The 11878-nt window shown below is 31.7% G+C and overlaps 1 protein-coding gene and 1 long non-coding RNA gene across 3 annotated transcripts; both read left to right on the plus strand.

The window, feature by feature from the left end:
• The first annotated feature begins 1680 nt into the window (after positions 1-1680).
• Positions 1681-8023, plus strand: LOC105116433 (uncharacterized). 2 transcript variants are annotated; one of them, XM_011013800.1, is made up of 14 exons: positions 1681-2006; positions 2177-2256; positions 2412-2630; positions 3307-3404; positions 3587-3780; positions 3942-4111; positions 4389-4733; positions 4817-4881; positions 5504-5552; positions 5627-5783; positions 6112-6196; positions 6283-6352; positions 6837-6977; positions 7432-8023. In XM_011013800.1, the coding sequence occupies exons 1-14, from the start codon at positions 1889-1891 to the stop codon at positions 7756-7758; spliced, it is 2118 nt and encodes a 705-aa protein (XP_011012102.1). In that variant the 5' UTR covers positions 1681-1888; the 3' UTR covers positions 7759-8023. The 2 variants fall into 2 exon arrangements, with proteins under 2 accessions (XP_011012102.1, XP_011012103.1); XM_011013801.1 differs by having other exon boundaries at positions 2183-2256.
• Positions 8024-8180: 157 nt separating this feature from the next.
• LOC105116434 (uncharacterized) lies at positions 8181-8951 on the plus strand. Its single transcript, XR_840529.1, has 2 exons — positions 8181-8357; positions 8440-8951. It is a non-coding gene; the product is annotated as an uncharacterized LOC105116434 (long non-coding RNA).
• Positions 8952-11878: the final 2927 nt, after the last annotated feature.

Genomic DNA, 11878 nt, shown 5'->3' on the forward strand with positions numbered 1-11878 from the left:
ATGTAAAAAGAAAGAGAGAGAGAGAGAGAAAGAGAGGTTGATTGAAAAGTTGAGTGAACAATCTAAAAAGTATCTTGATTAGTTCCAACAATAGTTTAACAATTTATTTTCGTGAGTTTATAGTAACAATAACAACAATAATAATTTTTCTTTAATAGTTAATTAGATTAAATCTAGCTATGGACTTGTGCTATGTTGCAGGTCTATTTTTTTTATTTTTTTTACATAAAAATGATGCTCAAATACTTATTGAATATAAAACCAAAGATGTAGCTCAATTCTTAACTCATTAAATACAAAAGGATAAAATTAAGAATAAAAAAAGACTTAAAAAAATGAATTTGAGTTAACGTAAGTTAGTATGACAAACTTGTAATCCCGATAATTAAGATTTAACCAACCCCGATTATTTCACTAAACCTGTAATGATCCAAATAACTTGATAGAAAAGAAAACCTGCAATATCACAAAGCCTATTTTTTTTACAAAAAAAAAATTAACTTATATTAACTTTTTAAACTTGTGACTTTAGTCATTAGATCGAAAATACCCTATCTAGAAAAATCATGAAATTCAATTTTTATTCTATCAAATGTTTAAGGATAATAATTGAAAAAGAATTTCAATTATACAAAATAATTCAATACAAAAAGGTAGTAATTAAAAGAATTATGATCAAAATTGAGATATAAAATAAATTTGATCTTTAATTGAAAAGAAAAATAAATTTAATAAAATGATAAAAATAATCAAAAAAATAAAGATTGAAATTAAAATAAGAAATACAAACAAAATTTTGATTGATGAGTAAAATTGAAAAGAAAAATCAATTTAACAAAAGAAAAAAATCAGAACAATGAGGACTAGATTGAAAAATAATATATGATAAATTAAGATTGAAGTATGAAATTGAAAACCAATAAAACTCTTATAAAAAGTCATAAATAAAAACTAAAAATAAAAAAAATTGAAATTGAAATACCAATAACAAAAAAGACTAAGTTATACTTTTCAATAAAAAAAACAATAAAAATAAAAAAGATGCTACCAATAATAAATTACTCAAAGACTAAGTTATACTTTTCAATAAAAAAAATAATAATAAAAAAAGATGCTACCAATAATAAATTACTCCATCATTTTCAAAACACGTCTTGATTTTTATTATTAAAGATTTTACACATCTTATTTAAAATGAGTGAAAGCTTTGATACATCAATACTTTTCAAATTAAATAATATTTAATTAATGTAAAAAATCAATTTACTCCAGCCAATAATTGTAAAAAATTGATGTGAAAAGACTAGAGAATCCTTGTACACATGTTTTAATTTAAAGGGTAAAGCTATTATTATTTTATTGTGCTTTAAAAATTAAAAAAATATAAATATCATTCTTTGTGGATTTAAAATATTTTAACATAAAAAATAATTAAATTATTTTACTGCATTAAAAAAAAACATATATCGGGGTCAATCCCTTAATAACTAATAAACTGACATTAGTACAAAGATATTTGATTATTTTAGAAAGGCCAAAGATACCATTACGGATATGCGCCTTCAATGTGCAACTGGCTTTTGTTAATGGTCCGGCTATAGTGGAATTTATTGATGATATAAAAACAATAGGTTAATTGTTAGTTAATAAATATGATATAACAAAAATAATTGGCTTAGAGAAAAAAATGGGGGAAAAAAAAGAATTGAATAAATTAATTAGAAGGGGAGCCAGAACCCAGGAGTCTTCAACCATGATGCTTCTATACACTCGTGTCTTTGATCCCAGTCTTTCCTTGTGAAAAGAAAACATGCTTTGCCTTCATTTTCGTTCCTTTAGCCACCTCAAATCTGTCTAAATCAAACCTACGCACCTCCCTGCGCAGGATATGGAGTCGCCTTCTTTTGTATCCAAAGCAAGGACCGCCATCCATTCCGCTGCTGCTAAAGCGGAACAAGTTTTCACTGACATTAAATCAGACTTTATATCCGATCGAGAAGGGCCAGGTTCCCCGCCTCTATCTCTCTTCAATCTATATCCACTGCTTTCTTTCCTTTAATTCCCCTCTCCTTTTCTTTCTCGTGTAGAAAAAGATGTGTGTGTGTGTGTGTGTGTATATATTAATTAATTAATCATCGATGGAGTTTTGATTTTTTGTTGAAATGAACCGGAGAAGACTCAGATAAGATATCGCCAAAGGAATCGATTAAAGAATCGGGAGACAAGTCGTCTCCGCGCAATTACAGCGAGTCAAAGGTGAACTAATTTTTGTTTTTTTAATTTTATTTTTTGCAAAATAGGTGTGTTTTGATTCGATTGAGAAATTGAACTTCATTTGAATAAATGTTTTTTTTTAAGTATTCTTGAAAAAAGAAAAAGAAAAAATTACTGTGGGCAATGGCATGATGCAGCATAAGAATGAAGGGAAGCAGCAACATATGAGGTGGAGACCTGGAAAAATAGGGACTAAGCTGGATTGGCAAGATAGATTCAAGAATACTATAAGATTAGGAGGGAAAAGAGAACCTGACAACAACAACAACAACAAAGCTGAAAACTCAACCATGGCTCTTCCATTTTACGATGAAAATCTCTACTTACTCAACATGAAAAACGACGAGGAGGCCAAGGTATCAAACTAACATCTCCCTCATTTTATATTTGCCGTTTGTATCATCTATTTGCTTGACGTTTGACGTGTCCATCATATTGTTTGCTTAAAATGTGCTGATGAGTGAATGACTTTCGCTTTAGTGTTTTCGAAATGCATGTTTAGCAGTGATGTTGTTGCCAGTGATCTGAAGAACAAAAATAAAGAAAGGAGCTTTTCCAAATCGATCGATGGAAATGCGTTCAGACAGAAATTTATAGGTTATAATTAGGTTTCTGTAAAGCACAACTTTTAGATGAAAACGTTCCAACTGAAAATGAGTCAAATTTCTGAACTAGAAAGATAGCAACTCGTACACAAGCTGTTCCACATGAGCTGACATTCTATCAAGGCTTTTATTTGTTGCCGCAGGCAGTTAATACTTAAGCCAAGTGGTAGTTTTCTCCCCAATTTACTTTTTTTCTTTTCTTTACCTAAAAAGGGTCATGCTGAAAAACTAAGCTTCTCTGTTTTCTTGCAACAGAGTAGTACATTTGTTCCTACAATATATAAGAGTATGAAGCTAATAGGAAAAGCTTTTGTCTGTTCCGTTATCCAACATCTTTGATTGTTGTTTGTTTTGCTGCATGGCTCACACAAATGTAGAATTTCTTGTTTTTACTTGTTTACTTATTTCCAGGATTGATCTTATGTAGGGCTCACATGTTTCTTCCATAGTGGAAAGATTAAATGCCACCAACCCAGATACAATTCCTCCAGTTTCTGCCTTGAAGCAATTGGCTATAGCTGTGGAGTAAGTTGCTGGATATTTTTTTATTCTTTGACCTAAATATTCCCTTTTCTTTTAGTTCTCAGATCATTTTATTAAACTCGGCAAATCTTGAGGCTGTGTCCTGATGAGATTATTCTGTAATTGAGTGTGATTTTTCTCCATGCACACAGAGTTCTTAATTGTTTTCTGGGAATCTTTTTCAGTTCTGGAAAAAAGTTTAAGTCAGTGAAAGACATTTTGGCATCATCTGGAGCTTCCTCACCAATAATGGAGAGGGCAAGCTTAAGCCTTGCTGCAGTTAAGTCATTAGTGCTTCGAGACAAGGAGGGTAAACTTACATCTGAGTTTGGTAATGATGAGAAGCTGGTATCCTTGATAAAATCATTGTTTGATGCAGGTAGATTCATGATTAGATGACCTTCAGACTGCTTTTCATACCGTTTTTCTTTACTCTTTGATACATTGCATTATTGTTTTACATATAAAAATTTGTTATTTTGATGCATTATCTTGTGATGATCTTTCACTTCCGTTGTAATATTTGCAAGATATTCGCAGAGGGAAACTTTCTCAGCCGGAACATGAGCCTGGTTTTGGAACCACCATTATTGCCCAGAGATATTCATGGTGCTCCACCTGAGGGCTTTCTTACTAAACTATCTGAAGTAATTGGAAGTTTTACAACCCTGCGAAAAATGGCATTGTTCTGGTGCAAAATTGTTACTGAGGTAAGTGGACTGCTAGAAATTCTATCTGGTGATCTAACACATGGGAAAGACTACATAAGCTTTACAAACCTCAAATAATAACTGTTAAAATCTAGCACCACTACAAGAACAATTTCCATTGTTCTCTTCACTGCAAAGCAATACACGATAACTAGTTTTCCTTTTGGTCCAAACCATGAAATTGTTCAGATACGATCTTTCACATGCTTTGGAATTTTGAGCATTAGCATCACTTCACCAGTTTCTTTATCTGGCAAAGCATGTTCACCATTTTCAGATAAGAAGACTTTGGTCTGAAGAGCTGTATATACCTGGCATCCCTCTAGATGAGATTCCAGATTTAAATTCCTGTCGTTTGTACCAGCAACTTCAGGTTGTGAATTCTTGTATTTCTAGAAAAAAGTGGCGCACTCTGGCCACTCAATCAATAGAATCAGTAATGAGGCATGCTGGTTCATGTCCTGAAGAATCGGCTGATCTCCAGGGCATAGTCACCTCACACCATATCTTATATGCTAGAATAAGCACTGGAGAACTTGTTCTTCGATTGGGAGCTGATAGACCTGCTGATAATTTAACCATGTTGGAAACCGGAGAACCTGTATACTCACCGATCACCCAGGTTTGGTTGGTTATTCTCAGTAGTTCTTAACCATGTACTTATATGACTTTCTTGTTTAAATCCATTTTCATCCATATATACAGGAAGGACCTTTGCTTACTGAAGATCTTATCAAAGAAACAGAAGAGTTCGTGCTGCGAACTGGAAGGTTAGTGTGTTGAGTAATTCCTGTTGTAGAAGTTAGGTGCTAAGCAGAACAGTAAAAACCATCCAAAACAGGGAAGGGTGCTGACCACACTGAGATAAGGAAGGGCAGGTTGTCGTCCTTGGATCTGCAATCAAATAAATTGCTGCTACGTTTAGGAACATTAGTCTCGTTGTATGAGCTAGACCAGCTGAACAAAGTATAAAAGATCTGCTAGTCAATAAAGTTTTTAAGCCATTGTTCTCTTTGATGTTTATTATAGTTTTTAAGCCATTGTTCTCTTTGATGTTTTTGTTATAGGATTCCTCTGTGCCTCTTAAACAATGTGTTGGATTTGGGCTTCTTTTGCATTCTCTAAGCATCACGAATGGATATGAAATATTAACCATTTAAATTTATGGTTATGTTTGGTAAATGTAGTATGATGCCTGCAATTGACAACAAATTAAATAGTTTTTATACAAAATACTTATCTTTATCCAAGTTTGGTTCTGTCAAAAAGCACAATATGTTGATCTCAGGCCCATGCACGCCTTTAGCTTTCTGCATTTGAAACTTGTGATGTTTAGGAAAGCAATTAAGCTTTGGGATTTCTTTGATGAATTGTGTTATTTCCAATGGTCAGTGTTGGCGCTGGGTGTTCTCAACTCCTCTCTGACATGCAGGCCTTCAAGGTAGATTCTTCAAACAAAGTATATCTTATGTCAGGAAGTTTATGAAAGTAATTGACATTCTATATGTGCGCTAGGCTGCAAATCCTGGTTGTATCTTAGAAGATTTTGTCAGATGGCACTCTCCCCCTGACTGGACAGAAGGTGAGCCAAGTGATGAGGCTCAAGAGTATGTTGATCAAGTTGATTCATCTTCTACAAGAGGTCAACTAAGCAGTCGAATGCAAAAGGAAGGTTTACCCTTTACCCTGGTGACCTCAACTACAATATAGAACTGTTAATTTAGCAAAGCAATAAGCAGATTAATTCTTAAAGATATTACTGCTAGCTATTGGTTGTTTCTATGTAAGATGTATTTTACCTGAATTGTGTATTCATCTGGATTTTCTTGTCTATTGAATCACAAATTATTGCATTCTTTTTTCTCCTAGTGTCCATGATCAAATCAATTAGTTACGTGACCATGTCATAAACTTCACTAAGCAGGTTGAAGTTGAGTGTGCTGCTACTGATTTGAACTTTTATCTGATTTCTCTTGTAATTGAATATGCAACAATGCTAGGTAACTTGTGGCGTGAACTGTGGGAAACAGCCAAACCTGTACCAGCTGTTAAACAGGCTCCCCTCTTTGATGTGGATTTGGCTGTGTAAGTTTGAATCTTTATACAGATGCTAGTTCTGATTAGTGCTTACACTTGACTTTACAAGGCAGTGTGTTGCTTTAATTCTTCAGGGAGGGTATTCTGAATGACTTAGAAGACATCCCACCTGTTGAGCTTTTTGAACAGCTGTTTATTTCTTTGGTAAGATATCTTGAACAGCTCATGTTGCTTATCAATAAGTTATTCCCATCCAGCATTGTTCATTTGCTACACTGCTATATAAAACCTAGGATTTTTGCCTTTTGATAGCCAGGTCTGTCTGACCCAAAGAAGAAAGATAGCTAGGTCTCGTCAAGCTACATGTTTTTGATAATTAACATTATAAGCTTTCACTAGCTTTCCTGTGGTGCTTGGCGTTTGTCTTTCCTGAATTGCCTTTTGATACCATACTATATCATGAGAAACATTTTTGATCCTGCAATTTGACGTTTGCATATGACAAAGTTTACATTGCTCTTTGCAACTAAAAAGGAAAAACTAAAACCAGAAGGAAAAAATTCCAATTCTTCTGCTTCATCGGTACAGTCTGCAGCTGCATTGTTAACTTGTTATTTACATGTTGTTAACTTCAAATCGTACCTCTTTTATGGTGTGCTAATAATGTCAGATGTTCTGAAAATTTCAGCTTGGTTTGGGATTTGTAATGGCCGAGGCTAAACTCTCCTGTAACAATGATTTGTTGAAGATATTCTTGGAATGCAAAGACTATGTTGTTGTCACTTGTCAAGGAAAAATCTGGAGTGATAAAATGGATGATCTCTGCCAGGTAGGTTATACCAAGACCATATCAGATAATTATAAGCATTTGTAGCATTTATCGATTCCTTCATTTCAAAATGGCGTTTATACTGTTACTTGAAGTACCTAACTTTGTTGCTTGTACGCAAAAATACCCTATGCATAACTATGTAACCTATAGTTTTCCATCTCTTTCTCTCTTTCACTATTCAGAACAGTCATTTTTTAAAATTCGAAACATGTTTTTGTCATGCTCTATTGTAATGAGAAATTATGGCTGGCATTATCATTCAAAAACAACCCCTTATGGAGTGGTTGGACTTTCAACTATAAAGGGTGCATTTTTAGAGTTCTCAGAGCAACCACTTCATGCAAAAATGCTCAAGGGTAGAACTATTTCGAAATTTTCTTGCACTCTAGTTTTCATGACTTAGTTTTTCTTTTTAAGATTACTTTAATGCGACATTTTTTTGATGTAGTAGGTGTACGAAACAGTAGAGACAATGTTATTGAACCCAGAGGAAGTCCTAAAGGCAGCAAGGCAGATGGAAGAAACCAATACTGTGGGTGAACCAAGACGTAGGTTGAAGATGCTTGGCCTGAGCTTTGGAAGCAAGGAAAGAAACTCGAGAAACCCATCAAAAGATGAGAAGAACTCAGAGGAAAATTCATGTCGCCAACCATTCTCTAGCTTCTTTGATGGCAAGTCTTCTTTATTCTTAAGAAAGCCTCCGAGGCCTGAGAGCGTGTCCTTCGGCGACAAAGCTGCATACCAAGATGAAAGCGAAAATGATTGGACAATTGTTTAATCAACAGTCTCCTTCCACCGAACCCAGCCCACTTATTTCTCGTATTGAGCTTTGAAGAAGAAACTGTAAATTATCCCCCCCCCCCCCCCCCCAAAAAAAAAAAAAAAAAAAGAGCGCTCATGTGATTCCAGAAGAAAGAAGAAATGAAATAGGTTTTTGATCCAAATGAAATTTCAAGCAATTGTCGATGATGTACTGCATTGAATGTTGGTTGAAAACTCTTCCTCTTTATCATGATTGTCTCATTTCAATGTGCGTTGTTGAATACTGACCCGTAATTTACCTCTCTGTTTTCGAGTCAAGATGCTAATAATGATACTAGCAGAGTAATGGACAATACAAAATAGAGTACGGCAACACTGGACACTTAAAAGCCACGGCCTGCAGGGCTCCGGTTCTCTGCCTTTTGCTTACGGTTCTCTGCCTTTTGCTTACGCTGTCGTGGCCGTGCTCCAATCTTCATCTGAGGGATTATCGTCATAAGGCCTTGTGTCCTCGCTTGTCCTGTTAAATTCATCGTAGTGCATGGAGATGAAAGCGGGGGCACGAATACACTCAAACAGAAGTAAAGCGCTGTGATCCGAGATTTTTGTCAAAAGGTGAGTGATCCTATAATATATATACTTTATTGAATCAAACTTGCAATGTAACCCTGTTTGAAGGACAAATGATCATCGCCAGGTCTAGCTCGAGAAGATGAGGAATTTCGTGATGGCCCTTGTCCTTGTTTTCATTCTTAGGCTACGCATAGCGATCCCAGTAGGCTCTTTGCAAGAGGATCAAAGTAATTTCTCTGCCTTCCATTGAGGTTTGAGAGCAAGGGATTATTGCCTTTCTTGTCTCTACGCAATAATCATTAAGAAAAACATACCTGAATTCATTATTGAATCAAACTGGAGAGTGAGATTGGGTGCAGTTCATGGCTATACAGCCGGTATCCAAATTAGTGTGTAGCTGAATGGTCTTTTGCTTCAGTTTCTAAGCAATTGACGTCTGTTAAGACAAGAACAGGATTGTTTGATGCCAGGCTGGCAACGGCAAGCTGAGTGCCTCTATATTTCAGGGCCTGGCCCGTCTTGAATTTCTGGGCCAAGCCGTTGCTCAACCTTTATGGACTCAGAGAAGGGCAACTTCATATCTTTCTCAGAAGTTTCAATTTCACCTTACTAATGAAAAACTCACTTTTTGATTTTGATATTTTCTTTTATCTTTCTATTTTACTTAAATCCCAATATATTCTATCCCATGAGACCAAAACACTTAAAATTCTAAAAAAAAAAAAACTATATATAATAATTAGGGTTGACATAGAACTTCTTAAAACAACATGGGTACTATTGAAAAATGTTGAGTTACAGGAGTTGAATGACAATATTTATGAATCTAGGAGGGTTACCGCTCTTAACAAAGACTTAAACGTGTGTAGTGTTTTATTGTAGAGAAATACATGAAATAACGTGGATTGAAATATTATAATGATGATTTTGACAATCCCAAACAAAATCATCAGATTGGTTATTATTAAATTTTTTTTAATGGTAAAATAATTTTTATTAAATTGAATGGACAACTTAATCTTATCACATTTTAAAAATATAATGAAAAGATAAAATAAAAATTTATTTGACCACAACTGTGTTTTTCTTTTTAATTTTCAATTTATAAAGCACAATAAAATAATTAAATTACTTTCAAAAGCAAAAACAAAAATAACTAACATTCGTGGGCTTTTTTGTATTTTCACCCTAATTATTTTAATTATAATTAAATTAACTAATAGATAATTTAGTATTTTAATAAATATATAATATTATTTAAAAATAAATTATGGTTGATATGTACAACACACACGAAAGCGAGTGGGAACCTCATACTCTTCATTAGATGCCTAAGGCATCTTTTAGCAATGAAACACCATTTTCTATGATGGTGATGGAAGAAATATCCTAACATGTTCTTCTTGGAGGTCAGACACATATATAAGGTGACACAGTCGTCGGACTACGATAAACCATTTTACTTTTTTTCATTTTCTCTTTCCTTGCCTTGGGTTTTGTGTTTATCCTTTTAAAAAATAAATGTGTCCTATTAGTTTATATTTGTATCAATTCTAATAATCATTATTATTATTATTATTTGTTTCACTTTTAATGTATTTTTAAGTTTTTTTTTTGTTTTTTAATTTTATCCTCCAAGATTTGATTTCATTTATTTTTGTATCAAATTTGGTCATTGTTCTTTTAATTACTTTTTTATATTATTTTCTTGATGTATTTTATTTTTCAATTATATCTCTCGTTGTTTTATTTCATTTAATTTTATACCAAATTTGATCCTTATTATTTTGATTGTTATTTGTTTTTGTTTTTGTTTTTGTTTTTTATCATTTTCTTCATTTATTTTATTTTTTAATTTTATCCCTCATTATTTTATTTCATTTAATTTTTATACTAGAATCAATCTTCATTTTCTTGATTACTATTTATTTTGTTTTTAAATTTTGGATGATTGAGAATTTTATTTCATGATTTTTTCATGTTTTTCTTTTATTGGATAATCTTAATCTCATGACCCGAGTCACAAGTTTTTATAAATAGCATAATTTGACTTTAATCTTTTTAGGTCTTATTTTATTTTATTTTTATTATTTAATCCTTCAACATTTGGTTATTGAACTTTAGCATTCATGGTTATATATATATATATATATCTCGTTCACGTATCATAGATTCTGAGTTAGTTAAGTTAATTTAGGTTAAATTATTTTTATGATTCTTTTTAATTATGTTTTTTTTTCAGTTTCACTTTCATCATTTAGTTTGACTGAGAGTTGATTTTCATTATTTCATTCAATTTTTTTTGTACGAGATTATCATGGTCCGTCATGAATTTGACATGTTAACTTGAGTCGAGTTTTTTTATCTTTTTTTTTAATTGGTTGTTATTTTTTCAGTTTGTCCTTCAGCATTTGATTTTCTAGTAATTAAGCTTTAAAGTTTTTTAATATTTTTTTATGAAGTTATCCTATTTCTCACTTAATTTTTATTTTGTTATCAAATAACATCATTGGAATCTTTTCAGAATATTTAAAGAGTGTTTTTTTATAATATTAGTAAGCATTTATTTATTTTTTATTAGTCATTGTTATTTTTTTGTTTTTATTATCATTAGCTTTTTTTAATAATTATATTATTAAATTAATTAATTTTATTGTACCCATTTGAATTAAAGGCTTCTTTCCTAAATTTTTCCTTATCCTTTAAAAATACTATCATTACTTATAGCATTCATTTTTTATATTAAAATTTATTTAACCCGGCATGTAGCAACAGGCCACCTATTTAATAAAAGCTAAAAGTTAACCGTCAAGATTCCCGTTGTAGTTTGCCGAATGTTCAGCTTCGTGTTACCTTGCATATTTTACTTTGTTGCAATTTAAACCCTCTCATTCGAATCGCCACCTCGAGTTTAGAGAACTTTAAGGTCTGTTAATAAATAAAGTAATTTTTTAATTAAAAAATTGAAAAAAAAAAGATTTACTGTTCAAATGTAATATTTCTCCATTTAAAAAAATGAAAAATTAGTTTTCCGAATTTATATTGAGTTTGAAAAACAAATTTCAGAGGCTTATAATTTTAGAAAACACTCTTTAAAGGTTTTTCACAGTTTTCCTGCAAGTTTTCGTTGTTTTTCAAATGAAAAAATACATGAACAATTTAATTTTTTTATTTGATATAAAAAACATTTTTAGCAATGAAAAATATTAAATTTTTTAATATATATTTTCATATTTAGTTAGTGTTATAGACTTAATTTTTATTATAAATATAATATAAAAATATCTTTTGATTTAACAATAAATTTTTTTTCATGATAATTTTTAATTTAAATGAAATAAAATTAATATTCTATGATTGGATTATTAGAAATACAAAATATGACTATTATAAATTATAGTTCTGAATTTTTATGCAAAACAACTATAATCTTTAATCTTGATGTATTTCTTTTTCTTTCTTTTTTTTTTTGTTAGAAAGTTGGTTTTTGTTTTTCAACAACTGAACATGTTCTTCAATTCTTTTTTGGAAAGAAAAACTAGAAATTAAAACTGAAAATGGAA

Source organism: Populus euphratica, unplaced genomic scaffold (genome assembly GCF_000495115.2).
Source record: "Populus euphratica unplaced genomic scaffold, PopEup_1.0 scaffold944.1, whole genome shotgun sequence".
NCBI lineage: Eukaryota > Viridiplantae > Streptophyta > Magnoliopsida > Malpighiales > Salicaceae > Populus > Populus euphratica.